At 58.5% G+C, this 26,122-nt stretch overlaps 2 protein-coding genes across 8 annotated transcripts in view; both read right to left on the reverse strand.

Moving 5' to 3' along the window:
* The window catches only part of SH2B2 (SH2B adaptor protein 2), a 38,051-nt gene extending 19,246 nt beyond the window's left edge, over nucleotides 1-18,805 (reverse strand). Inside the window, exons 1-3 of one of the 5 annotated variants that reach the window (XM_032255068.1) lie at nucleotides 18,364-18,481; nucleotides 7,620-7,792; nucleotides 2,125-2,894 (exon numbers count right to left, since the gene is read on the reverse strand). In XM_032255068.1, the coding sequence (XP_032110959.1) occupies nucleotides 2,125-2,865 (741 nt within the window). In that variant the 5' untranslated portion in view covers nucleotides 2,866-2,894; nucleotides 7,620-7,792; nucleotides 18,364-18,481. Of the gene's footprint in view, nucleotides 1-2,124; nucleotides 2,895-7,619; nucleotides 9,061-16,426; nucleotides 16,686-18,363 lie in introns of those variants that run through there. The other 4 variants (XM_032255066.1, XM_032255065.1, XM_032255070.1 and 1 more) reach the window with 4 other exon arrangements.
* A 1,170-nt stretch (nucleotides 18,806-19,975) lies between these two features.
* CUX1 (cut like homeobox 1) overlaps nucleotides 19,976-26,122 on the reverse strand; it is a 470,808-nt gene continuing 464,661 nt past the window's right edge. For all 3 annotated transcript variants that reach the window (XM_032255085.1, XM_032255084.1, XM_032255083.1), the window contains exons 18-23: nucleotides 25,599-25,715; nucleotides 23,903-23,986; nucleotides 23,181-23,237; nucleotides 21,979-22,059; nucleotides 21,133-21,197; nucleotides 19,976-20,887 (exon numbers count right to left, since the gene is read on the reverse strand). In XM_032255085.1, the coding sequence (XP_032110976.1) occupies nucleotides 20,818-20,887; nucleotides 21,133-21,197; nucleotides 21,979-22,059; nucleotides 23,181-23,237; nucleotides 23,903-23,986; nucleotides 25,599-25,715 (474 nt within the window). In that variant the 3' untranslated portion in view covers nucleotides 19,976-20,817. The remainder of the gene's footprint in view (nucleotides 20,888-21,132; nucleotides 21,198-21,978; nucleotides 22,060-23,180; nucleotides 23,238-23,902; nucleotides 23,987-25,598; nucleotides 25,716-26,122) is intronic.

Genomic DNA, 26,122 nt, shown 5'->3' on the forward strand with positions numbered 1-26,122 from the left:
CACTGGAGCCCCGGCCCTCTGTCCCTGCCCTCTGGGTGACCCTGGGTAAGCCCCACCCCACCCGTTACTGGGTCTCGGTCTCCCTGTCAGACAAGGAGTAGAGTCAGGCTTAGGGGTCTAGGATTTCTCCCAGGGAATTAAAGGCAGGAGCCTGGGCAGGAAAAAAGCCCTTGGGAAGTCTAGGGGTGCTGGGACCTGGGGACAAAGCTCTTCAGAGAGTAGGTGTGTCCCTGGAAAGTCACTTTAGGACCCATGTGGCTCATGGGCACTGAGCCTTGGGGAGCCCCCACCCCACCACCTCCAGGAGCACAGATTCCCCCAGCAGAGTGAGAGATGGAGAGAGAGCTAAGAAACTGAGGGTGACTCAGAGAGCACCCAGGGACAGAGTGGGCCTTGAGGTGGGAGGCAGGTGGGGGCCCTCAATGGTTCCTGGGGGTGCTGTCAGCTGCAGCACCAGCAAAACCTCCCCCTGCCCAAACCTCCCAGTGCCCAAGGACCTCCCTCCACATTCCTTTCATTCTTGGGACCACCAGGGTGGCGGGTATCATTACCCCAGGTTTTTTTTTTTTTTTTTGAGATGGGGTCTCACTCTGTCACCCAGCCAGGAGGGCAGTGGCGCAATCCTGGCTCACTGACTCCTGGGTTAAAGCGATTCTTCTGCCTCAGCTTCCCAAGTAGCTGAAACCACAGGCGCACGCCACCACGCCCGGCTACATTAGCCCTGTTCTGGCACCCGCCAGCTGCGTGACGTTGGGCAGGTCACTCCCTCTCTGAGCATCTGTTTGTGCTCTCTTCTGTAATCTGGGGACCATGTGCTCACCTTGCTGGGATGGGGTACCTGGAGGATGACAGCGTGTATGTGCAGATGCCCACCAGGCTGAGGTCTGGACATACTGTGGGCTCTCAGAGGGTGGGCACCTTTGTTACAGCTATTCCCACTTTCCACAGCAGGGGGGCCACCCTGGAGAAGATGTGACACTACCACCAGGGACCTGATGGCCGGTCTCTAAGGGGGGAAGAGTCCGTGCACGTCAATGAGCAATAATGTTGGTGATAGCCAGAAAGAAGCCTGGCATCCAGAAAAGAGCCCCTGGGCAGGGGCTGGGCTGGAGCCTGGCAGCTGAGCTGGGGAAGAGCAGAGCCCTGTGGCATCAGACATGGGCCTCCCGGGGAGCCCTTTGTGAATGTGCTTGGCCACTCCTGCCTTCATCCCTGCGGGCCTCAGCTCTGGGAGGTGCCAGCTACCCTCGAGCTGCAGGAAAGGAGGGCATGTAGCCAGGCTCTTGAATAACACCAAGAACGGTGCCCTGAGCCAGGCACAGTGGCTCATGCTTGTAATCAATCCCAGCACTTTAGGAGGCCAAGGCTGGGGAGGATCTCTTGAGCTCAGGAGTTCAAGACCAGCTGGGCAACACAGTTAGATCCCATCTTTATGAAAAAAAAAAAAAAAAAAAAAAAAAAAAAAAATTGCTGGGAGTGGTGGTGCGTGTGGTCCTAGCTACTCAAGATGCTGCGACAAGAGGGTTGCTTGAGTGTGGAGGTTGAGGCTGCAGTGAGCCATGATCGCACCACTGCACTCCAGGCCTGTAATCCCAGCACTCTGGGAGGCCAAGGCAGGCGGATCACTTGAGGTCAGGAGTTTGAGTCCAGCCTGGCTAACATGGCGAAACCCCGTCTCTACTAAAAATACAAAGTAGCTGGGCTTGGTGGTATGCACCTGTAAATCCCAGCTACTGGGGAGGCTGAGGTTGCAGTGAGCTGAGATTGTGCCACGGCACTGCAGCCTGGGTCTCTCACACACGCAGGCAGACACACACACACACACACACACACCCACCCACCCACCCACCCACCTCAGAATAAGAGAAAGAAAGAAAAGAAAAAACAGTGACCTAGAACCCTTTGGTGTAGCCAAAGGGTCCTTCTTCACAAAGAACTGGGGTTGAAGGGGTGACTGCTCCAAGGGAAGTGACAGGCCCACCTCCCAGGATCCTGGCACCAAATACTCCACCCTGTCAACCAGATTAGACCACGCAGTCCCCAAAGGCAGTCCCTGGCCCCCTCAGCTGCTACCCAGGTGCCTCCTCTGGTGCCCCCAAGAGGTAGGAGTTACGGGGTGCTCACCTTGGGCGGCACGAAGAACTCCAGGCGGAAGCGTTCCTCGGCCACGGCCCTGCGCAGGAGCAGGCGGCACTTCTGCCACTGCGCCGCGCCCCCGGGACCCGCCGCCGCGTCGTCGGCCACCATGAAGCGCAGCGCCCCCTCGCGCTGAATGTCCACCAGCTCCACCTTGGCCGCCAGCGTCCGAGACAGCCGCAGGCGCCGCGTCCACTTGTCACGGGGCTCAGCGGCGGGCTCGGCGGCACGCGGGGCAGCTCCAGCGTCGGGCTCGGGCGAGGCGCGCCGGTGCCACATGTCGCGCACGCCGTCCACCACGCACAGGCTCATGTTGCGCAGCGAGAAGCCCTTGCGGACGCGGGCCTTGATGGCCGCCTGCGTGGACACGTCCTCCGAGCTCCGCGAGTGGCCGTAGTTCGCCGCCTTGAGTGCAGAGGTCTCCGCGGGCTCTGGCTCCATGGCCTCCGCGCGTGCGGTCGCGCCCCGAGACGTCGGCCCGGCCACTAGCACGCGGCGCACCTCCTCGCCGAAGACGTCCAGGAAGTTGGCGGCGAAGTGGCGGGAGAACGAGGCGCCGGCGTCCGGCGTGTCGTAGGCTGGGTTGTCCCGCAGGAAGCGGCAGAACTTGTGCGCAAAGTCCACGGCGGCCGCCTGCGCGTGCAGCTCGCAGAACTGCCGCCAGTCCGGGACCGGGACCGGGACCGGGACCGGGGCGGCTGCGGCGGGGCCGGGGGCGGCACCATTCATGGCTTCCGTCCCATCGCAGCCACCTGTGGCTGCGGGCGAGAAGAGCGCACTTTGACTTTCAGGCCTGTGATCAGTACGTCCACCTGTCCCCTCCTTCCAGCTCCCGCAGTGCTCCCCGGGGCTGTGAGTGAGTGAGTGAGTGAGTGAGTGAGTGTGTGTGTGTGTGTGTGTGTGTGTGTTGGGGTACTACAGCATGCAGCGTTTCCAAGCAGCATGGATGTGTGCAAAGAAAAAGAAAAAGTGGGGCCGGTGCGTGGCTGACACCTGTAATCCCAGCACTTTGGGAGGCCGAGGTGGATGGATCACCTGAGGCTGGGAGTCAGAGACCAGCCTGGCCAACATGGTGAAACCCCGTCTCTCCTAAAAATAGAAAAATTAGCCAAGTGTGGTGGTGCACGCTGTAATTCCAGCCACTCTGAAGGCTGAGGCAGGAGAATCACTTGAGCCCAGGAGGCAGAAGTTGCATTGAGCTGAGATTGCGCCACTGTACTCCAGCCTAGGCAACCGTAAGACTCTGTCAAAAAAAAAAAAAAAAAAAAACGAGAGAAAGAGAAAGACAACTGGGGAGGCCGGAGGGGTGTCTGCAGAAGGGGCAGTCCTGCATCATTCTCTCCCCAAACAGTAGTCTCAGAGAACTTCAGGGTCATTCCTGGGGCTGGCAGAAGAGGCTGGGATGACAGATGCTTTCAAGTGGGTTCCCCATGAGCCTCTGGTGACCTCACTTCCTCAGTGACCTCTTCTGAGGTTCCACAAAGCTGGGTAGAAAGGAAGAAGTCACATGGAATCCCGTTGGCCAGACCTTTGAAATATACCGAGAACTCAACTCCTTCCTAGAGGTCCAGGCTGCCGTCCCCGGAGTCACATAAATTTTTCCTGCATGTAGTACTCCAGCAGCTTCTTCATGATCCCTGGGTTCCTGATCTCACTCCCTCTAAAGTCTGTCTTGCCTGGGCGAGGTGGGTCACACCTGTCTGTAATCCCAGCACTTTGGGAGGCTGAGGCGGGTAGATCATGAGATCAGGAGTTTGAAACCAGCCTGGTCAAGATGGTGAAACCCTGTCTCTACTAAAAATACATAAACTAGCTGGGCATGGTGGCAGGTGCCTGTAATTCCAGATGCTTGGAAGGCTGAGGCAGAAGAATCGCTTGAACCGGGAAGTGGAGGCTGCAGTGAGCCGAGAACATGCCACTGCACTCTAGCTTGGGCGACAGAGCAAGACCCTGTCTCAAAAAAAAAAAAAAAAAAAAAAATTTCTGTTCTCCTCGGAGCCCAGTCATTTCCAGAACTCAGGACTGCCATATGCGGTTGTGCATGCCTATAATCCCAGCACTTTGGGAACCTAAGGGTGGAGGATTACTTGAAGCCAGAAGTTCAAGACCAGCCTGTGCAACATAGCGAGACTCTATCACTAGAAAAAGTAATAATAAAAAAATTATCGAGGCCAGGCGCAGTGGCTCACAGCTGTAATCCTAGCACTTTGGGAGGCCAAGGCTGGTGGATCACGAGGTCAGGAGTTCAAAACCAGTCTAGCCAAGATGGTGAACCCCGTCTCTACTAAAAATACAAAAATTAGCCAGGCTTGGTGGCAGGTGCCTGTAATCCCAGCTACTCGGGAGGCTGAGGCAGAGAATTGCTTGAAATTGGGAGGTGGAGGTTGCAGTGAGCCAAGATCATGCCACTGCTCTCCTCCAGCCTGGGCAACAGTGCAAGACTCCGTCTCAAAAAAAAAAAAATCATCTTGGCTGGGGACATTGGCTTACACCTGTAATCCCAGCACTTTGGGAGGCTGAGGTTGGCAGAGTGTTTGAGCTCAGGAATTCAAGACTAGCCTGGGCAACACGGCAAAACCCTGTCTTTACAGAAAAAAAAAAAAAATACAAAAAATTAGCTGGCCATGGTAGTGCACACCTGTAGTCCCAGCTACTTGGAAGTATCACCTGAGCCTGGGAGGGTGAGGCTACTGTGAGCCATGATGTCACCACTGTACTCCAGCCTGGGCAACAGAGCAAGACTCTCTCTCAAAACAAACAAACAAACAAACAAACAAAAAACCCAAAACAATCCGGATGTGGTGGCATCCCTATAGTCCTAGCTACTCAGGAGACTGAGGTGGGAGAATTGCTTAAGCCCATGAGTTGGAGGCTGCAGTGAATTATGGTCATGCCGCTACACTCCAGCCTGGTGATACAGATCCTGACTCAAAAACCAAAACAAAACAAAAAACCCCAAACCCAAAACACGAGACAGATCAAGTCCCTCCTCCACACACAATCCCCCAACGGTTCCTATTGAGTAGAAGCCAAAGCTCTATCTGCAGCCCCTAGGGCCTGAGATGATCTGCCTCAGTTTACCCCTCTGGGCATATCTGCTGCCACTGTTCCCTGGCTGTACCTGCCTCCCTGCCCTCCCAGAAGCACAGCAGCCATATTCCTACCCCAGGGCCTTTGCACGCACCTGGAATGTTCTTTCCTCCACAATCCCTCACCTCCTTCAGGTTTCTACTCAATGATCAGCTTGGCCCATAGCCTTCCCTAACCGCTCTTGAGAGTGACAAATGCCTCTGATGACAATCTCCCTCTGATGCGCGCCGTGCACTCTATTCCACCATCATCCTGACTGCCGGCTGACATGTCGTGTATTCAGTTGCTTGGTTGTGTGTCCCCCTCTGCCCCCTTCCCCCGAGAATGCCAGTTTCACAAGACGGATTTTGCCAGCCCTAGAAGCGGCCGTGTCCTCCGTGCTGGGCATATGGCAGGCACTTGGGAAACACTGACTGAATGAACACATGAATGTGTTTGCCATACCAGGCGTGTCACAGCTGTCACTGCCTAAGCCCTGACACTGGGCCTGAGGACAAACTGCTTGTTAGTGACGAGACAGGTCTAGGGTTCTCACCCAGGTCTGCAGTGACTCCAGGACTTGAGGTGCCTCCTCCTAGTGTGGATCAAATACAGTAGTTCCCTCTTGTCCAAGAGGGTATGTCACAAGATCCCTAGCAGATGCTTGAAACTGTGGCTAGTACTGAACCTATGTCACTGTCCTTGCCTGGCTGGGTGTGTGTGTGTGTGTGTGTCTGTGTGTGTGTGCACGCGTGCGCATACATAGAGACAAGATCTCACTCTGTTGACGAGGCTGGTCTCTAACTCCTGGGCTCAAGCAATCCTCTGGCCTCGGCCTCCCAAAGTGCTGAAATTATAGGCATGAGCCACTTGCACCTGGCCCACTACGGTTTTTGGATCTAATAACCGACACAGCTCCTAAGTGATGAGCGGGTCACAGCCACAGCGCTGCCAGACAAAGAGATGATTTACATCCCAGGTGAACGGCCGGACAGTGTGAGATTTCATCCTGCCACTCACAATGGCCTGCAATTTACATTTTTATTCGTATGTCTACTTCTGGGACTTTCTATTTAATATTTTCAGATCTCTGTTGACCACAGGTATCTGAAACCTTGAAAAGCAAAGCTGTGGATAAGAACTAAGGTTTTTTTCTTTTTTTTGAGACAGAGTCTCTTGGTGTCTCCCAGGCTGGAGTGCAGTAGTGAGATCATAGTTCACTGCAGCTTCCAACTCCTGGGTACAAGCGATCCTCCTGCCTCAGCCTTCCGATAGCTAGAACTACAGGGGAGAGCTACCAGGCCTACCTAAGCAAACCAAGATTTTATACTGACACTGAAGGACCTGCTTCTTTCCATCACAACGGCCTGGACGCTTCTATTTACATTCCCACGTTCTGGAATATGGGTCCCCCCAGAATCCCCATTCAAATTCGATTTTGAAGATGCCCCAGTCCAGGAATCCCAGCTGTCTCCTCACCCCAGCTTCATCCTCTTATTCCCAGGCCCCTCCGTCCTTCAGTCCTTCACCGCTCTGGATGGCTGAACTGTGTGGCTTGGGGCCAGCAGATCACCTGGAGGCCTTGCCATTGCCCTTGAGGGCACAGGTCCAATCTGCTGTGTGCACACAGCACTTATTCAAGCCAGGGGGAAAATTACCAATACTGATGAAGTGGGGTGATGTAGTAAGTGCCCTGGGAAGTCCCTGTCTGAGGAGCCAGCCCAGTGTTGGGGGACATGGGACCATCCTTCCGAGGAATGGAGTTAGAGGAATGGAGTTAGAGCGTCTTGCCCTCGCCTGTCCTCCCAGGATCCCCACAGTTCCTGGATGCCCCTCCCTCGCAGCTCCTGGGATCACCATCTCATCTCTCCTCGGGGATCCCAACCCTGTAATTAAATGCCAGGTAAAAATAGCTGCCCCACTTCTGTGAGATCATCTGCGAGGCCTCTGGGCCATAGGGCACCGTGGGAATTCCCTCTCTCCTTGGGGCAAGCTCAGCCAGCAACCTGCAGACAATAACCAGGGAACAGCCCCAGGGACGGAACAGGACTCCCTGCTGAGCCCACTTAGCTTCAAGGACAGGTTTCCAAACCAGCGGTCTCCTAGGAGATCCTGCCTTGGTACTGGGGGAGGGGAGGGGAGTAGGGATAGGGAGTAGGGAGTTTGGTTTCCTCCAAGAGGTGGTTATTGCGTTGGGCTTCAAGAGTGCAAAGAAAATAAAGAGGGAGCTGGGGGCCTGAGCAATGACTTGGAGGCAGGACTTACCAGGACACTGGCGGCTGGGTAGTGGTGGTGGTGTTTAGATCTCATGAAGGCGGGGGGAGGATGGGGACGGAGGCCCCCACGAGCTTTGCTCATGCCTGACCTTTTCCCTGCCCCATGTTTCTTCCTTTCTTCCCCTAATTCCTACTCACCCTTCAGTAATTAATCCAGACGCCACTTCTTCCAGGAAGCCTTCCCTCATACCCCTCCTTTCTCCTCTGCTCAGGCCAGCACAAGTGTCTCCTCTGAGCTCCCACAGCCTCCTCCTGCCTGTCTCTCTTGCATGGTGCCAGTTATAGGGTTCTCCAAGTGTCTGTTCTCATGGCTGTCTCCCCAGTTGACACAGAGAGTCCACAGGGACAAAAGGAAGACCTGAGTCATATTCCAGGCTCCTGCAACTTGCTTCTTCCCTGAGGGTGGAGGTGGGAACATACCTGCCACTACCACCACCAGCCAGTGGCCGGTCCAGGCCCAGGCCTTGACCTTCGGGGATGGCATTTCCTGGGGCAGGGGTGGGGCTGCAGCTGAGCCCATGAAACCCAGTCCCTGAGCTCCAAGCCCATCCATTTATCTGGTAGGCTAGTGCTCCTGACGGTGGCCACCTCTCTCTTTACCATTGGGAAACCCGGGGGACTCAGAGCTGGTGACCCCGCAGCCTGGGAAGGGTAGGTGTGAGGTCCCTGAGTGAGGTGATTACACACCCACGTGGCGCAGGCAACGGCAGGCAGGAAGTCAGCCCAGTGCCGAGTTCTCAGACATCAATCCATCCCTGTCACCCCCGGCTCTTCCTGCTGGCTGGAGGAACCCTTGATAGGGAGAAGGCACAGAGATGGGGAACAGGGCCCCGGGGGAGGCTCTCGCAGGTGAGGCCCAGGTAGCCCTCACTGGAGTGGGAGTGGAACTTACAGAGGAATCTTCCAAGGGCATGGCAGGTGTGGCCAGCCAGGCCCTAAACAGGGACTGCCCTGGGAGGTTGGGACTGCCTTGACCTCCCCTCCCCAACCCTGCAGGCCTGCCAGGAGCCTGTGGGCCTGATGCCGGGCACAGCAGTCCTCCGTAGGACCAGCCTGGATCCACAGGGGAGGCAGGTTGAGTAGCTAGAAGGAAAAGTCTCCAAGCCACAGTGCCAGCAGGGAGGGCCCCACCTGGCTACAGATGGAGAGAGCGAGGCTGGACCTGGTTCTCTGGAGAGGGGAGGCTGCAGGCCACAGGGAAGGGGGCCTGGCTGTGGCAGGGGCAGGAGTGCGCTGTCCCCGCCTGCCCCTGGGACCAGAACTGGGGGGAGGAGGCCATGTGTAGAGAGCTTGGCTGACCCGGGTTCAAAGCATGAGCCCTCGGCTCCCTAAGTGAGTGACGCTGACCACACTCCCGACCTCTGAGCCCCCCTCCTCACTTTCTGTCCACTCAGTGGAAAGATGGGGCGAGAGGTGGTGTCTGCAATGTTACAACACACGTGCAGTCATGGGCAGGGCAGGTAACTTCTGGGTACGGCCAAGGTAGGTGTTTCAAGCCCTCTCTAGGAACTTTGCTCTTCCCACTCTTCATCATCTCCCCTGCCTTTAGACCTCTTCTGGCTGGATGCGGTGGCTCACGCCTGTCATCCCAACACTTTGGGAGGCTAAGGTGGGTAGATCACTTGAGCTCAGGAGTTCAGCAGCCTGGGCAACATGGTGAAACCCTGTCTCTACTAAAAGTACAAAAATTAGCCAGGCGTGGTGGCACATGCATGTAGGCCCAGGTACCTGGGGGACTGAGGCAGGAGATTGGTTTAACCCAGGAAGTTGAGGCTGCAGTGAGCCGACACTGCACACCTGCACTGCAGCCTGGGCAAGAGAATGAGACCCCATCTCAAAAACCAACCAAAACAAAACCTCTTCTCCCAGGAAACCTTTGCCCTGTACCGTTCTCGCTCTCCATGACCCTGTGACCTTTAACTCTCTTGGTGGTCAGCCCTCCTCCACGATTCCAGGGTGCCAGAAAAAACCAGCTGTGTTGGTGTGGGGCAGTGCTGGCCTGGGCTCTGTCCTGGGCCAGGCCCTGTGTCTCTTGGGGCCTCAGCTTCCCTACCAGTAAAACGGGGTGCTGGACCTGTGTGTGGCCTCTAGGGGCCCCTGATTCGGACGCAGACATGATGACCTTGGACACTGAAGACTGGGCTGTCATTCCATTAAGACCAGGGACAGGGAGGGATTGCCTCTCCCCCTCACATCCTGCTTCTCTGAGGATTGGCGCTGGAGACAAAGAAGCCCACCCAGGTCCCCCTACAGTGCTGGGCCTCCTCGGAGCACTGGGCGGTTAGACCACCCTCCCCCAACCCATCACAGCCCCCACCTCTGGTTTTCCTACGCTCAGCCGGACTGCCTGGCTTCTCCTCCTGAAAAAATGTTTTTTTTGTTCCCATCTTGGATGGGATGGGGGCTTCAGAGGGGTTTTTGGTGGCGGGGTATGGAGCAAGGAGGGCCGGGAAAGTCTAATGGAGTCCCTGTTCATCGCCTTTCTAAACCACCGCCTCCCCTAACCCCACGACCCGCAACCCAGACAAGAGACCCCCGCCCCCAACCCGGCTAGACAGTCGGTCCAGCCGGCATGGGGGAGGGGCAGCGGCTTTCCAGTGGTAAAAATAGCGCTGACAATTGGAGGACAAAAAAAAAAAAAAAACAAAAAAAAACAAAAAAAAAAACACGTGGCTTCAGACCCCGCCCGCGCAGCAGTGCCGGACCCCAAGGCCGGGTCATTCCTTAAAATATTGATGAGTCGGACTCGTCACCCCCGCTAATGGGCCGGCGACCAATCGATGCGCGGCGTAGTGGGCGGTGGCCCTGGGGGCGGGGAGAGCCAGCAGCCCCGCCCACGTCCAGCTGGCGACCCCATCCCCTCCCCAGCACCATCCCAGCCACAGGAGGCCAGGAGCCCCGGGGAGAGGAGGGATAGTCAGTGGTCCCACCGCGCAAACTAGCTATGCAGCACCCCAAAAAGCTGCACCCCACTGCCAAGAGCCCCCGTTCCTCCTGCACCTCACTTAGCTCTGTCCTTGGAGCAGCACTCACAAAACCAAGTACATGAAACGGGAGAGGCTCCTCCCTTATGTCCTGGGGTGGGCAGGGCCGCCTATCCCGCCATGAACCATTCAAGATGGGGAAACTGAGGCCTCTTTTTTAAGATAAAGTCTCACTCTGTGGCCCAGGCTGGGGTGCAGTGGTGCAATCATAGCTCACTGCAGCCTTGAACTCCTGGGGCCAAGCAATTCTCTTGCCTCAGCCTCCCAAGTAGCTGGGACTACAGGCACATGACCCCATGGCCAGGTTATTCCTTCTTTATTTTGAGACAGAGTCTGGCTCTGTTGCTGAAGCTGGAGTGCAATGGCAGGATCTCGGCTCACTGCAACCTCTACCTCCCAGGTTCAAGCAATTCTCCTGCCTTAGCCTCCTGAGTAGCTGGGACCAAGCCTAGAGAATTTTTGCATTTTTTGTAGAGACAGGGTTTCACCATGTTGGCCAGGCTGGTATCAAACTCCCAACGTCAGCTGATACGCCGGCCTCAGCCTCCCAAAGTGCTTGGATAACAGGCGTGAGCTTCTGCACCCAGCCCCAGGTCATTTTTTGATATTTTGGTAGAGATGGGGTCTCACTATGTTGCCCAGGCTGGTCTTGAACTCTTGGTGCAGCCTCTTCTTGGGGTACTTCCCTGCCTGACATAAGAGACAAGGCCTCACTCTGGTCACCTCCACCACCCTCAGAAAAGCTGCCCAGCCATGCCTACTTATGTACCCTTAGGGGTCCTCAGATCTTAGCAGCACTGGCCTGTCCCACACAGCCTCGCTCTGGACAACAAAGGCTCCTTCAATCCTGCTGTTCCTCAAGCGCCCTCCTGGCCTCGGTGGGGCAGTCCCCTCCACCCCTCCAGCCTGCTTTCTGCACCCCTCCCTGGGCAGGACACAGACGATCTTTGGGCAGGCCATCCCTCTGGCCTGGAGTGACTCCCACCCGCTGACCAGGTATGAGCCTTTCTCTCCCCTGCAGATTCAAGAACAGAGCACACAGCGCAGTCTCTGCTTGGCCGCTGAATACGTGGGTGTTTCAAGTCCGTCTTACTCCTCACCTCCCCAGAGACCGCATCCCCGCAAGGTAGGCCCTGAACCAGGGCCTCCCGCCAGAGCGAGGATGTGGCTGGAATTCTCCCCTCCCCTCCCAGAGTATCTGCACTCACCCCACCACCCTGGCAGAAGGCAAAGTAGGCATGGTTTCTGGTCTGAACACTCTTGAACTTGCTGTGACTTTGCTGCAGAGTGGGTGGGTGGGGCCTTCTGACTGGCAATGGGGCCAGGTGTGGATTAAGAGCTGTATACCTCTGTATGAGTGAGTAGGTACTAAGGAGTCTTGGCTGTTCTGAGCATTAGTTTCCCTAGCTGCTCTTCCCTGTAGATAACTTTCTAGTCCAAGGCCTGCCCTGAGCAATGTCGCCTGGAGGCAGCTGTTACAACAGTCCTGTGCCCAGGACAACCCCAGGCCTGTCACACAACACTCTGCCTTTGCCACCGTCGTGGAAGGATGGGATCCCTTCTGCTGGGCCCCCCTGCTTTTGCAGACACCCCAAGCTTGACAAGCCCTGCCGGCCTGCAGACCCTCAGTCCTAGAGATTCCCACAGTTGCATCTGACAGTTGCTCCCCAGCAAAGGGAGCCCCACTGCCTGGGCGCCTCCCTACGGCCACTTCTGGTGTTAAAAGTCTGAGATCTGGAGCTAGACTGTCTGGGTTTGAATCCCAGCTCTCCTGCTGCCTGGCTGCATGACCCCTTGGACTCTGGAGCCTCAGTTTCCCCATCTGTTAAGATGGAGGTGAGAGCAGTGCTAACCACATGGGGCTGTCATGATGATTAAATAAACAGTTTGTTTAAAAAATCACAGCTCTGGCTGGGCATGGTGGCTCACGCCTGTAATCCCAGGGAGGGATTTGGGAGGCCAAGGTGGGTGGATCACGAGGTCAAGAGATCGAGACCATCCTGGTCAACATGGTGAAACCCCGTCTCTACTAAAAATACAAAAATTAGGCTGGCAGGGTGGCAAACACCTATAATCCCAGCTACTCAGGAGGCTGAGGTAGGAGAATCACCAGGAGGCAGAGGTTGCAGTGAACTGAGATCTCCAGCCCCAGTAACAGAGCAAGACTATGTCTCAAAAAAAAAAAAAAAAAAAAAAAAAAAAATCACAGCTCTATCCATTCCCTTTTGCCCCAGCTGCTTGCGGCAGACGGCTGCAGAGGTACCCATCACCCCAGCACATACGCCCACCCTCCAGCATGACCAGCGTCAGCATTCTACAGCCCACACCTCAGGGGCCATACCCCTGTCAAAATCCTTCTCCCCTCACATCTTTCCTGTAAGAAAGAGATGTTTCTCCATTGTAGAGACAAAGAAACGGGGTTCTGGGGAGGGAGGTGACTAGCCCGCCACACACTGGCCACCACATAGTGGTGGGCCTGCTGTGTGTCAGACGCCAGGCAGGAGGGTCCAGGGCCACAGAATGCGTAAGAGGGGAGGCCGGGTGCAGTGGCTCACGCCTGTCATCCCAGCACTTTGGGAGGCCAAGGAGGGCGGATCACTTGAGGTCAGGAGTTTGAGACCAGCCTGGCCAACACGGTGAACCCACGCCTCTACTAAAAATACAAAAATTAGCTGGGCATGGTGGTGCAAGGCTGTAATCCCAGCTACTCAGGAGGCTAAGGCAGGAGAATTGCTTGAGCCCCAGAGGCAGAGGTTGCAGCGCACCATTGCACTCCAGCCTGGGTGACAGAGCAAGACTCTCTCAACCACAAACAAACAAAAAGAGGGGTATGGAGCCAAGTTCCAGGTTGGTCCCTTTCTGAGACCTCTTTCTAGTGATCTCCCCTTACAAGGGCAGAGTGAGAGGACCCAGTCCCTGTTTCGGGAAAGGAGATGCCGGCCTTTAGATGGGGCACTCTGAGAGGCTGTGGGTGGGCAGGGGAATTCACAGATGGGCTCCTCAGGAAGTGGGGGTCAGATGAGCATGGAGTGGGGGCCAGGACAACAAGCTAAGCTAGGCTCTGGGGGCTCAAGAGGCAGACTCAATCTCCTTCAGGAGTGCCCAGTGCTGGACAGTTCCTGGATGGGCTCTGCAGGTGGAGAGCAGGCCGGGCTGGTTCCAGCTGCACTGGCCCTGCTCACTCCCACCACCCCACCCTGCCTCTCTGGGGTTGCAGAGCAGAGGTCCCTCACTTCTCCAGCCTTGGCATGAGATGCTCAGCCCCTTCCACTCCCCTGGTGTCATAAGCCTTACGTGGGTCCTGGCCCAGTCCCCTAAACCTGCAGGATCCCCCTTTAGTCCCCACCAACTCATCCCATCGAGCTGCCTTCTGGCTTTTCCAGGACACACATACCAGTGCCTCCTGAGACGTCGGGTGGCACCCCTAAGGTCTGAGCATCCCCGAACTCCGGGGGCTGCAGGTGTGAATAAAGCTTCCCCAGGCCTTTCTCTGGGCTCAACTCCCAGCCTGGCTGATCACCAGGTACCTCAAACTCACCACATCCAAGTTCTAATACATCCTCTTCCTCCAACTCCTGCTTGTCCTCTGCACGGAGCCTAACCACACAGTCGGGCACTACCCCACCTACTTCCCGTGTTCTCCCCAATAGCAGGCAGGCCTCTGAGCCCACAGAGGCCTTGGGCATGCCCCTTGATCCTGGCCCCACCTCCCCCCTTGCCCTGTGCCCCTCCACCATGCCACATGGCTGTGGCCCGTCTCTTCCACCAGACCATGAACTCCTGGCTGGCTGTCCTCCCCTGCAACCCCAGGTGGGCGCTATCCACAGATGGGCCGGAAGTACGGGGCCCAAACCCTGCTTCACCCAGAGGAACCAAAAGGTGCTTCACACCCACATAGCGATGCTCAGCCTTGCTCTGCCCAAACAGGTGTGGGCTGTGACCTCGTGTTGAGGGGTCACACCTGCTATCCCCCTAGACAGAGCATAGCCATAAAACAACACCCAGCCTGGTGAGCAGGGAAGAGAAACCTCCCCAGGCCCCAGAGCTCTGACCCGCACCCTGGCATCACTTGGACAGTGAGAAAGAGCGGCAGGCCTCTACACTCGACCCTAGCCCCACAAAGACAACCGCCAGCAGGCCTGACGTCCCTAAACCCCCAATTCCCTGCAACCCAGGCTGGGTAGACAAGACAAGAAGTGCCAGGCTGTTGTCAGAGAGGAGTGGCTGGGAGGCCTGGTTTGCTGGCTGCGGGACTTCAGGCTGGTCATTTCCCATCCCTAACTGTGTGGGCTAATAACAGCACTCGGGTTGTTGTGAAGACGACATGAACAGCAACCCTGACGCCCTTAGCTTGGCACAAGTAAGTTCGAAAGAGCTCAGTCCTGGGAAGCCCAGGATCACCTGGGTGGAGACCCCACCTCCAAGACCCCCAAGGGAAGTCCACCCATGGGTATCTGTACAGAAGTCCTCCCTAGGAGACCCACGCTAAGTAGGGAAGAGGGGTTTAGACACTTGGGACAGATTTTTTCACAACAAGGGTAAAAAGCAAAGCGGGTGCATTCCAGCATCAGAAGCCAGCCCACTATGGGGTAGGGTAGGGCTGTTCTTGGATGTTCATGGGACAGACCTCTAAGGAAGTGGCTGGTGGGAAACTGCCACTGAGACCCCCCCCAAAAAAAACCCTGATCTACACTAGCCTAAACGTAGTGCCACCACTGCCACAGCCAGACCTCTCCAGAGTTCCTGGAACTGAAAAGTTCTAGGTCACTCTCTCAGCTTCTTCCTGCATGGAGTGGGGAGGCCAGGAGGGAAAGGATTGGGAGAGTTCAAGGTGGGGCAGAGTAGGGGGGTGCACAACTCAAGAGGCAGTCAAAACCTCTTGGGGAAACCACACCCCTGCCCCATGTCCTCCCAGAGGAGCTCCAGGGACCTGCCTCTGAGATGCAACTCCTGCCCGTCCCTTAGCCAGAAGGCAGGCAGCACCATCATTTTACAGGGTAGGTAATGTTGGCTCGAGGGCATTGGTAGGGCTCCACCCAGGTCTGACAGCCTAGCCTGAGGCTCTCCCTTGCACCAGCTGAACAGCGACCCTGATGCCCTTAGCTTGTGCAAGTAGATCCTGGCTTATTCGTGTTTGGGGTCTCGGTTGGGGCTGCCCGGTCTGCCCTGCGAGGCTCCTGAGGCCCTAGTCACTGCAGACTTCCCTCCCTCAAAGCCTCCACTTAGGGGATGCGGGGGGCTGGGATGCGTCCCTGCCTCTGCCTGGCCTCAGCCTGCTGGGCTGGCGCGGTTCCGGCCCGCGCTGCCCACAGGTTCATCAATGGCCGAGACCCAAGGGCCTGAATGGAGGGCACGAACCCGCCCCTTCTTAAAGGCGCCGGCCTCCTGGGGACCCTCCACGATCCTCCCAGCGACCGGAGGCTGCCGGGGAGCTCCCCGGGTGGGCGGAGCAAGAATGGGGGGCCTGGGCCAGAGGGAGGGCGTGCCTGCCCGGAGGTTGTGGCCTGGAGGGGGTCGTTCCCGATCCTACCCCGTGGCTCTCTCCCTCATTCTAGGTTGACGCCCCCTCCCAGCGCTCCCAGCGTCAGGAAGAGACCTGGGCGCCCCTCCCCTAGTCAGAGACCCCTCCTCTAAGGGCCCGGGTGCGCTTGCCCCACCACCCGACCCTGGCCCTAGCAGGGGGCGGGGGCGCAGCTGCTCCGGAGGCAGCTCGGCCCCTCCAGCGGCTCCCCGCCCCGCCCGTGATGGGATCAGGGAGGCGATCCCAGCCGGGGGCGCGTCTCCTCCCTCGCGCGCCCTCGTCCCTCCCACCCGCGCACACAAAGACGACACGCGCGGACCGGGTCGCTTGCGGCCGCTCTCCCCGGTGCAGCGGTGCGCACAAAGCGCACGCCCCAGGGGACAGGCGGGGGTCCCGGGAGACGGACCAGGGAACAGGAACTGGGGACCAGGAGGCCATACCTACAGGCGCGCAGCTGTGGCCAAGCGGGCCGGGGGGCCAGCGGGGCGCTGCCCGGACCGCGGCCAGGCTCCCCAGGCCCGGTGGCTCATGGCCCGCGGCGGACTGGGCTCCCTCCGGGAGGGAGGCGGCAACGGCGGCGGCTGCTCCCTGTCTCGTCCACCGTCTCGAAGGCTTGTGCGCTCCTTGAGGTCCCGGCGCGTCCCCCTCGCGGCTCTCCAGCTGCCGAGCTCCGCGCGCTCCGAGTCCAGCCCCGCGCGGCGCGCCCCCTGCCCGCAAGGCGCGCGCCTCCAGGCCCCGCCCCCGCCGCGAGCCCCGCCCCGCCCGCCCCCTCGCACCCCCCCCCACTCCGCCCCCGCGGCGAGCCCCCCGCCCCCTGGCGACTCCTGGCCCCGCCCCCGCCCGCCCACCGCGCCTCAATGCCCCGCCCCTCCGCGAGCCCCGCCCCGCCCGTTTCCCTCGCGCCGCTCAGGCCCCGCCCCCGCCGCGCCCCGCGCCCTCCGCAGAGCCCGAGTGGCGCCGGTGGTCAGCGCTCGCCGGCTCCTCACGGCGGCGGTGCGGAAACTGCCCGGCCCTAGGGCGAGGGGCTAGGAGCCCGCCCTGAGTCGCCCCATCTGGGTGGGGGTCCCCGTGTTGCCGAGCCGGCCCCAGGCCTGGCGCGGAAATCCCCCTCCTCTGCGTGGAGGCGACCTGTCGAGCCCGCGGTGGTGGCCCCGGGAGCGCGGCGCGTGGGGCCGGGGGAATGTCCCGCGTGACGGGTGTATGGGGCACGGACGCCACGAAGCATCCTCGGTGACGGATGCTTCGCGGGAGCCGCGGCTGTGGCCAGACCCTCCGCAGCGGGGACAATGGGAGCCTCGAGGAGGCCTGGATGTCGCAACGGGGGAAGTCAACGTCTGGTTCCCATAAATCCCGAGGGCCCCCTCCCTCCAGCCCACCGGGTGCAGGAAATCGCCCCGGGGCCACAGGAAGGGGGCAGACCCCCAGAGCGCGGTGCCCCCACCATCCGACCTTTGCTGTGATGGGGGCCTGATGCCACCCGGAGAGGTGTCAGAGGTCATAGAGGGGGATGAGGAACGACAGCCCTGGCAGCTAGCTCAACCCTGCCTGGCTCCAGAACTTGCCGCATTAGGGCAGAGACAAGTCGGGCTAAGAAACAGTCCTGCTGGGCTTTCGGCACCCTGTGGCCTGACCCTTGATGCTGGGGGTGCGGTGGGGAGGCTCCGAGAGACTTCCTGAAAGAGGTACAGGGGCTCAGCAGGCCTGGAAGGGGTCCGAGAGGGGACGGCGGGCTTCAGTGGGGGCAGAGGAAAGGGGCCGCTCAGAGATGACTCTCATCTCTGCAGATAGCAAGGGGGGACCCCTGGGTGTCTTCTCCCCTCATCTCCCTCCTTGTCCACTGTCCCCACCTCTGGAGGTTCTGTCCTGGTCTCCTTGCCAGCTGGAGCTGCCTCCATCTGTCGACCTCCTGAGCCCATACTGACCTCTGACCTTTCCCAAAGCCATTTCACAACTAATTTCCCAGGAGGCTGGATAGACAAGGGTTTTTATCCCCTTCTTAGGGATGGAAAGAGTGGGGTTTCCAGAGGTGAAGGTGGAGGGCACAGAGCCCTCACCTGCTGCCCAAAACCCCGGTGCTGCCCTCCACGGGGGCACGGAAGCCAGGCAGGCACCTTTCCTGCCCCACACCTCCCCTCTGTTCCCTCCAAAGGACCAGGCCAGCAGACACTTTAATGAAAGTTTCGGCAGTGCGCAAGCCCTTGATGGGAGGGGCACACGGGCCTGGACGCCTGGCTGGAAACCAGGACACCTATGAATGAGGCTGGGAAGAGGCAGGAGGGGGTGCCCAAGAGTGGGAAAGAGGGAGGCTCCATATACGTCCTGGTTGTGGTGTCCACCCTCCCGGGCGAGGGGAAAGCCTGACCTGCAGCACACTAACCTGGTTCAGAGTAGTGGGCCGGACTCCACTGCTGGGATGACCACGGCCAGGGAGGGTCCTGGGATGGGAAGCCATGGTTAGAACAATAGCTCGGATCCATCCCCAGGGAAGAGGAAGTGAGGAGGGCTGGCAGCAAAGAGCCTCGGACCCAGAAGGAGGAACTGATGGAGATGTGGAAGTGGCTGTGGGGGTGGAGGGGGCGTGGTTGGCCAAGAGTGGCCGTCACTTAGCTGGGGATAGGAACGAGGGTCGGGGAGGACAGGCCCATCCAGGGTCCCTGAGGGCAGGAGGCTTGGAGGGGCTTGGAGGAAGTCCCGATGGGGGAGATGATGAGGGGTGCTGGGAGGGGGACCCCAAAGAAAGGCCCCTGGATACACACGCATTAGACTGTTCAGAACTAAAATGAAGACAGAGGGCCAGGCACAGTGGCTCACGCCTGTAATCCCTGAACTTTGGGAGGCCGAGGCAGGTGATCACTAGGTTGAGATCGAGGCCATCCTGGCCAACATGGTGAAACCCCATCTCTACTAAAAATACAAAAACTAGCTGGGTGTGGTGGGCGCCTGTAGTCCCAGCTACTCGGGAGGCTGAGGCAGGAGAATCACTTGAACCTGGGAGTCGGAGGTTTAGTCAGCCAAGATCATGCCACTGCACTCCAGCTTGGCAACAGAGTGAGGCTCCGTCTCAAAAATAAATAAATAAATAAAAAGTAAAATGGAGACAGAGGTAGCACAGGGGGCTCCGGCGTGGTGGGCTGCAGTGGGGGACCTGGGTTTACAGCCAGCCTTGTAGGCCACCTGGACGATGAATGGGTTAATGCACCCACTCCAGACCCAGAGAATACACTTCTCCATCTGGGGCTGGGCTGGAGGTAAGGCGGCCCAGAACCTGTGGCTCAGGGGGGCTCCCATGCGAGGCTTGTGCTCAGGAGAACTGGTGGGGCCTGGGCTCTGCAGCCCCTGGCAAGTGGCGGCCCATGGGAAAGGGGAGCAAAGATTCCCCAGGAACTGACGTGGACCAAGACACGTCACACACCCACCCACGGCCCGACAGGTGGTTTTTTTGTTTTTGTTTTTGTTTTTGAGATGGAGTCTCACTCTGTCACTCAGGATGGAGTGCAGTGGTGAGATCTCAGCTCACTGCAACCTCCACCTCCTGGGTTCAAACGTTTCTCCTGCCTCACCCTCCCGAGTAGCTGGGATTACAGGCGTTCACCACCATGTCCAACTAATTTTTGTATTTTTAAGGAGAGGGGGTTTCACCGTGTTGGCCAGGATGGTCACGAACTCCTGATCTCCAGTGATCCGCCTGCCTCGGCCTCCCAAAGTGCTGGGATTACAAGCGTGAGCCACCACACCGGGCCCAGGTGGTTTTTGAATGAAGGAATGAGTTTCCCTTTTTGATGGTGGTGTCAGCTCAAAAGCACTCAGACACTGGATCTTTTTTTCAGCAGAGCTCTGAACGTACTCATGGAATTCCTGGAGATGAGAAGAGGGGGAGGGATGTCCTGTGTGCCCCACAGTGAGGCCAGCCCCAGCTCCCAGAGGTGGCACTGCAGGTGTCGCCACCAGCCTCCTGTCCCCCCAGTGTCTCAGAGCACAGGGCACCAGGGTGGCTGCAATCATGGTTTATTTCAAATGTGCAAAGCTAAATATGCAACTGCAAATCTAACTTAGGAAGGTCTACCAGTGGCCCTGAGAGGTGGCTGCGCTAGGCTGGCCCACAGCCAGTTCTGATTGGCCAGGACATGCTCGGATCCCTCAGACCAGTCCATGGGTCTGAAGAGACTGGGGCTCAGGGGTCGCTAGAGACCCTTCCTTACCTAGAAACCAGAATATATTGCTAAAGAAGAAAGCAGACATCACATGGGTCTGGGGGCAGGGAGGGGGTGATAGAAACTGTTCCGCTGGCTGGGGCTCTCTCTCTTGGGGTGCAGTGGGGGAGGAGGCAGATGCTGTCAAACCTCATATACTCTGCAGGGTGGGGCCGGTGGCAAAGGCAGGCTGGGGGTGCTGGACTCAAAGCCTGCTTTCCTGGAAGAAAGTGACTTCTACCTCTTAAGGGTTTTGAGGGGGATCTTAGGGGGACACAAGAGGGTCGCAGTGCAGACAGGCCCAAGTTGGATTAACCACAGCTGGAATCGGCGGTCACCCAATCAGCCTCGCAGCTGAGGGACCTCTGCCACCAGGGCTAGAGGTCAGGCTCCGGGCAGAGCTCTAGCCTGAGGTGGCGGCTGAGAGGGTTTCTGTGGCTCTGCCTAGCCGGGCACTGGGGGCTGGCTCTCTGGAGATTCTTTCAAGAGGAGCCGAGGGGACCTGGGGCCTCTGGCAGCTGCTGGACAGCAGATAAGAGCAGTTTCCATGGGGGATTCTTCAGGGGAGTCTAAGTGATTGGAAGCACTGAGCAGTTGGGGTGGGGGTGCAGCCGTCACTGTCACTGGGGAGGCTCCGGGTGTCACTGCCACAAGTCACCAGCCGCCGCCCCGTTGTCATTCTCGTGGAACTTGTGCAGGTGGTCGGCGAACCTGGGGGACACGAGAACCTTTGCTGAGGCCGAGTGTGTGTTTTGGGGAAGGAGGTTCTATACCGTGTGATGGGGTAGGGCTGGGGGGTTGTAGTGGACACTGGGGGCGGGGGCAGGGGGAGGACCAGAATAGGGGGCTGTGATGGAGGGCTAAGGAGGGGGGATATGAGGCAGGAACTTGGGGGTGTCGCAGGGGGTGCTGGGGGCTCGCTTTGGGGCTGGGGGTGCCCAGGCAGGGGTCCTCACTTCTTGGCGCAGAAGGTGGTACAGTCCCTCTCCACACTCTCGCTCCAAGCCAGCTTGTAGAGCACCTGGCCAGGCGGAGACACAGTGAGTTCGCCTCAAGGTCACTCCCGCAGCCCACCCACAGCCCCTGGGCCTGGTCTGGGACATAAAAGGTTCACGAGCCCCAGGCTCCAGGATGGGTTGGCCTTAGAGACGCTCCTGTGCCCACCTGTTCTGCAGATGGGCAGATGGGCCCAGACACAGAGGTACTGCCCCTAATATTGTGGGCCAACCCCTGAAAGGGCCAGGACCCGCTGGGCCCCAGGGTCAGAGCTGGAGCCCAGGTTAGCCCTGCAGGGACCATTCTGACTGTGCTGGGGACAGGAGTCCCCAAGGCTGGGTCCTTCAGAGACACAGCTTCCCCTCCTCTTCTCCCCTACCTTGGCAGACACGTTGGCCCCTGTCCGCTAGCTAGAATGCTCCTCTGCAGCTGAGGAGGTCAGTTCAAGACACCCCTTCTCTGTGCAGCCCTCACGACTGTCCCTTGGTGGAGTTTAAGGAAACTCCACCTGCTCCCCTCCCACCCCATCCCTTGTCCCCACGAAGCCCATCTGGGACCGGGCCCAGATGCAATCAGCCCGGCCTCTTCCATGGAGTGGCCTGGCTAGTGCCCCAGGGTCCAATGGGGTGGGTCTTCCTCATCCCCTGGGTGGGCCAAGGCCCCTGAAGGGGAGAGGTGTGGCCTGGAGCTGGGGGTGCAGCTTGGGGTAGGCCCAGGGGCCAGGCCACCATAACAGGCCCCTGCTGCCCTGGAGGTTGGGGGTGGGGTGCAGAATGTACCCCTGGTCCGCCCACGTGCACACTCACCAGGAAGACCAAGCAGTGCAAGAACAGCGTGTAGAAGAAGCCGATGGTGCGAGCCATCTTGTTGGAGAGAACCAGACGCCCCTGGGGGCAAACAAAGGGTGAGTGGGGATGGGGCCGGCCTCACCCACCCCTGCAGGGCTGCCTGGGCTTCACAGAGAGAGCCCTAGGGTGGCAAGGGGAGGGAAGGGGTAGGAAGCTGGGGCTCCCATTCCACCCTTATGGATGAGGGACACGGGCTGCTGGAATTCTTTTTTTTTTTTTTTGAGATAGAATCTTGCTCTTGTCACCCAGGCAATGACGTGATCTCAGCTCACTGCAACCTCCACCTCCCAGGTTCAAGCGATTCTGCTGCCTCAGCCTCCCAAGTAGCTGGGATTACAGGCATGCGCCACCATGCCCGGTTAATTTTTGTATTTTTAGTAGAGATGGGGTTTCACCATGTTGGTCAGGCTGGCATTGGAACATCTGACCTCAGGTGATCTGCCTGTCTCAGCCTCCCGAAGTACTGAGATTACAGGTGTGACCCACCACGCCTGGTCACTGGAATTCTTTCTTTTTTTTTTTTAAATATAAAGATGGGGTTTCACCCTGATGGCCAGGCTGGTCTTGAACTCCTGACCTCAAGTGATCCACCCACCTCGGCCTCCCAAAGTGCTAGGATTACAGGCGTATGCTACCACACTTGGCTGGAATTTTTTAAAATAAATTTTTTTGAGACACGGTTGCCCAGGCTGGAGTGTAGTGGTCATGGCTCACTGTGGCCTTCACTTCCTCTGCTCAAGTGATCCTCCTGCTTCAGCCTCCTGAGTAGCTGGATTACAGGTGCCCACCACAGCGCCTAGCTAATTTTATTTTTTGTAGAGATAGGGTCTTACTGTGTTGCCCAGGCTGGTCTCGAACTCCTGGGCTCAAACGACCCTCCCACCTCCCGAAGTGCTGGGATGACAGGCATGGGCCACCACGCCTGACTCTAGGCTGCAGGAATTCTGAGGAATGGTATCCCTGCAGCCCAGTTCAGAACCTACTGCTGTGAGTCACGCTATCGGAGTTGTCCGGGAAGGGGAGAGACTGTCCCAGATCACACAGCCACTCTTGGCAGGGCAGGTGGCTCTTCCAGCCTGGGCTGCAGGGCGGGTGAAGCGGTGCCTGGAGACAGAGGCTCAGGCCCGTGCGTGGAGGGGTGGGGAGGGGCAGGGACTTACCATGCTGAGGGTGGCCTTGTCCCAGGGACTCAGGCTCAGGTACTTCCTCTGCCGCTCCTGCACAGGGAGAGACAGTAAGGAAAGGACCCCAAAAGACCTCACAGGCCCTGGCTTGTGGCAGAGAGTGGGGCCTGGCCAGCCACAGGCCACTCTGCCTCGCTGTTCTTGCAGACCCCCCAGGGTGCTGCCAGGGGCTTCCCTGGGTGCACAGTCTACTCAGCGTGACATTCTGGGCTCCCCTGACATCTGTGAGGAGCCCCTTCCCCGCCTCTGCAGCTGCCCATTCTGCCCACGGGACAGTGCTCCATGGGCAGAGCTTCTGCAGCCTGGGTGGGGGAGGGAAGTTGCGGGGGGGGTGGTCCCACCATGGATCTCCTGACTCTGGGAGCTGTAACTGGCTCTTCTTGTCCACCTGCTCCCCAGATGCACTCCACATTAACCTGGTCACTGCCACACGCCCTCAGGTAGCCATTGGCAGGTGTTCCTGAGTGGCCCTGGGGCCACACTGCACCCAAGCATCGTGGAGGCTGTCCTTGGGGGGGACTCCTGGCCTGGCGGGGCCAGGGTGTGCAGCGCTGGCCAGTGAGGCTGGCTGAGAGTGCCCAGACGAGGGCAGGTGGAAGGGAGCCAGGGAAGGCCGGGTGCTCGTGGATGGGGGCCAGGTGACTGGGGGACCCCTGGGCTACCCCCTCCCCTCCCTTGCCCAGGCCGGGCTGACGAACCCTCTTGCTGAAGGAGGAGAAGGGGTCCAGGCGCTCCTCGTACTGGGACGAGTATCGCAGCTCCGTGTCATCACTGCTGCTGCCCTGCACAGACGTGGGGAGGGGAAGAGACCCAGTCAGGGCCCTGGAGCCCAGCGGGAAGGGCAGGATCCCCAGGGGAGCCTCCGTTTCCTTATCTGCAAAAAGAGAGGTGGGGGAGGGAGCCCCACATCCCAGAGGCAGGAGGAGAGGGTGCTGGGGTGACAGCGTGAATGTAGCTGGTGCCTTGTGCCACAGGGGCATGGAGTTACCCACGGGGTCAGGGCCACAGTGCCTCTGGGCATAGATGGGCAACTGAGGTCCCGGCAGAGCCAGGTGCAGGTGCAGGAAGGTGGGTTTGCTGAGCGTGTGGGGGTGGCTGTGGGGGCAGGCAGGCTGGTTTTCAGGGTCTGGGTGCCCTCTGGTGGCCAAGGAGGGGCTCTGATGGGTGGGGACGGGGCTGGTAACTGCTGGGCCCCAAAGGGTGAGGGAGAGGCAAACCCCTGCCCACTATGGCCCACACTCTCCCCTCACTCATAGAAAGGGTGTCCTGGCACAAGAAGGTCCTTGGAAGGCCTAGGGGCCGGGAGAAGCCGTGCACAGGCCTCGCCAGCCCAGAAGTCCGCAGGCGAGTTTTGGATCCACTCTCTTGGTTGGTTTTTGGAGTGTGGGCTAAATTATGTTTACATTTTTTATTACTGCTTATTTATTTATTTGAGACAAATTTCACTCTGTTGCCCAGGCTGGAGTGTAGTGGTGTGATCTCAGCTCACTGCAAGCTCCACCTCCCACGTTCAAGTGATTCTCCTGCCTCAGCATCCCGAATAGCTGAGATTACAGGCACACGCCACTACACCCAGCCAATTTTTGTATTTTTAGTAGAGATGGGGTTTCACCATGTTGGCCAGGCTGGTCTTGAACTCCTCCTGCCTCAGCCTCCCACAGTGCTGGGATTACGGGCGTGAGCCACTGTGCCTGGCCCTTCTGAATAGTTTTTCTTTTTCTTTTCTTTTCTTTTTTTATAGAGATGGGGTTTCACCGTGTTGACCAGGCTGGTCTTGAACTCCTGACCTCATGATCCACCCATCTCGGCCTCTCAAAGTGCTGGGATTACAGGCATGAGCCACCGTGCCCAGCCATTTTTTTTTTTTTTTTTTTTTTTTGAGATGGAGTTTCGTTCTTGTGCCCAGGCTGGAGTGCAGTGGTGTGATCTCGACTCACTGCAACCTCCACCTCCTGGGTTCCAGCGATTCTCCTGCCTCAGCCTCCCGAGTAGCCGGGACTACTTGCATGCGCCACCTTGTTCAGCTACTTTTTTTGTATTTTTAGTAAAGACGGGGTGTCACCATGTTGGCCAGGCTGGTCTCGAATTCCTGAGCTCAGGCAATCCTCCTGCCTCGGCCTGCCACAGTGCTGGGATTACAGGTGTGCGCCACCACGCCTGGCCCTTCTGGCCAGTTTTTATGAATGAATCTCGACAAGAGGCCTCACTCTATGGGCTTCTCCCGGCTTAGGGAGGTGGGTGGATGCTGGGGAGTCATTAGAAGAGCTCAGGGGGCCCCTGAGGCCCAGTGCTGCCCAGCAGGTCTCAGCCCCTGACCCTCCCACCCCCAGAGCCCTGAGCGGCCTCTCTCCCTGCCTGGTCCACCTGGAGCTGAGGCCAGGGGAGGGCCCTCACCCGGCCAGGGTAGCTCTGCAGGAACTTGATCTTCTCAAAGAGCTTGATGTTGTCTGCGCGCAGGCTGTCCAGCTCGCTCTGCAGGGCCTGGAGGGTGTGCTGGGCCAGACGGTTCTCCTGTGGGGGAGGGCCAAGGGGAGGGGTGGCAGACAGGTCGCCCACCTGGCACAGTTGCTGCTCCGTCTACCTGGAGTCCCTTCTGTGTCTATGGCCTTCTCTTTGACCTGCCCAACTGTGTTCAAAGCTGCCCCCTCCCCCCACCCCAGGCAGAAGTCAGGGATCTTGGTTCAGGTTTCTTTTTTTTGGGACAGAGTTTCGCTCTTGTTACCCAGGCTGGAGTGCAATGGCGCGATCTCGGCTCACCGCAACCTCCATCTCCCGGGTTCAGGCAATTCTCCTGCCTCAGCCTCCTGAGTCGCTGGGATCACAGGCACGCACCACCATGCCCAGCTACTTTTTTGTATTTTTAGTAGAGACGGGGTTTCACTGTGTTGACCAGGATGGTCTCGATCTCTTGACCTCGT

The sequence above is a fragment of the Sapajus apella genome, unplaced genomic scaffold (assembly GCF_009761245.1).
Source record: "Sapajus apella isolate SASKATOON/1434 unplaced genomic scaffold, GSC_monkey_1.0 scaffold88, whole genome shotgun sequence".
NCBI lineage: Eukaryota > Metazoa > Chordata > Mammalia > Primates > Cebidae > Sapajus > Sapajus apella.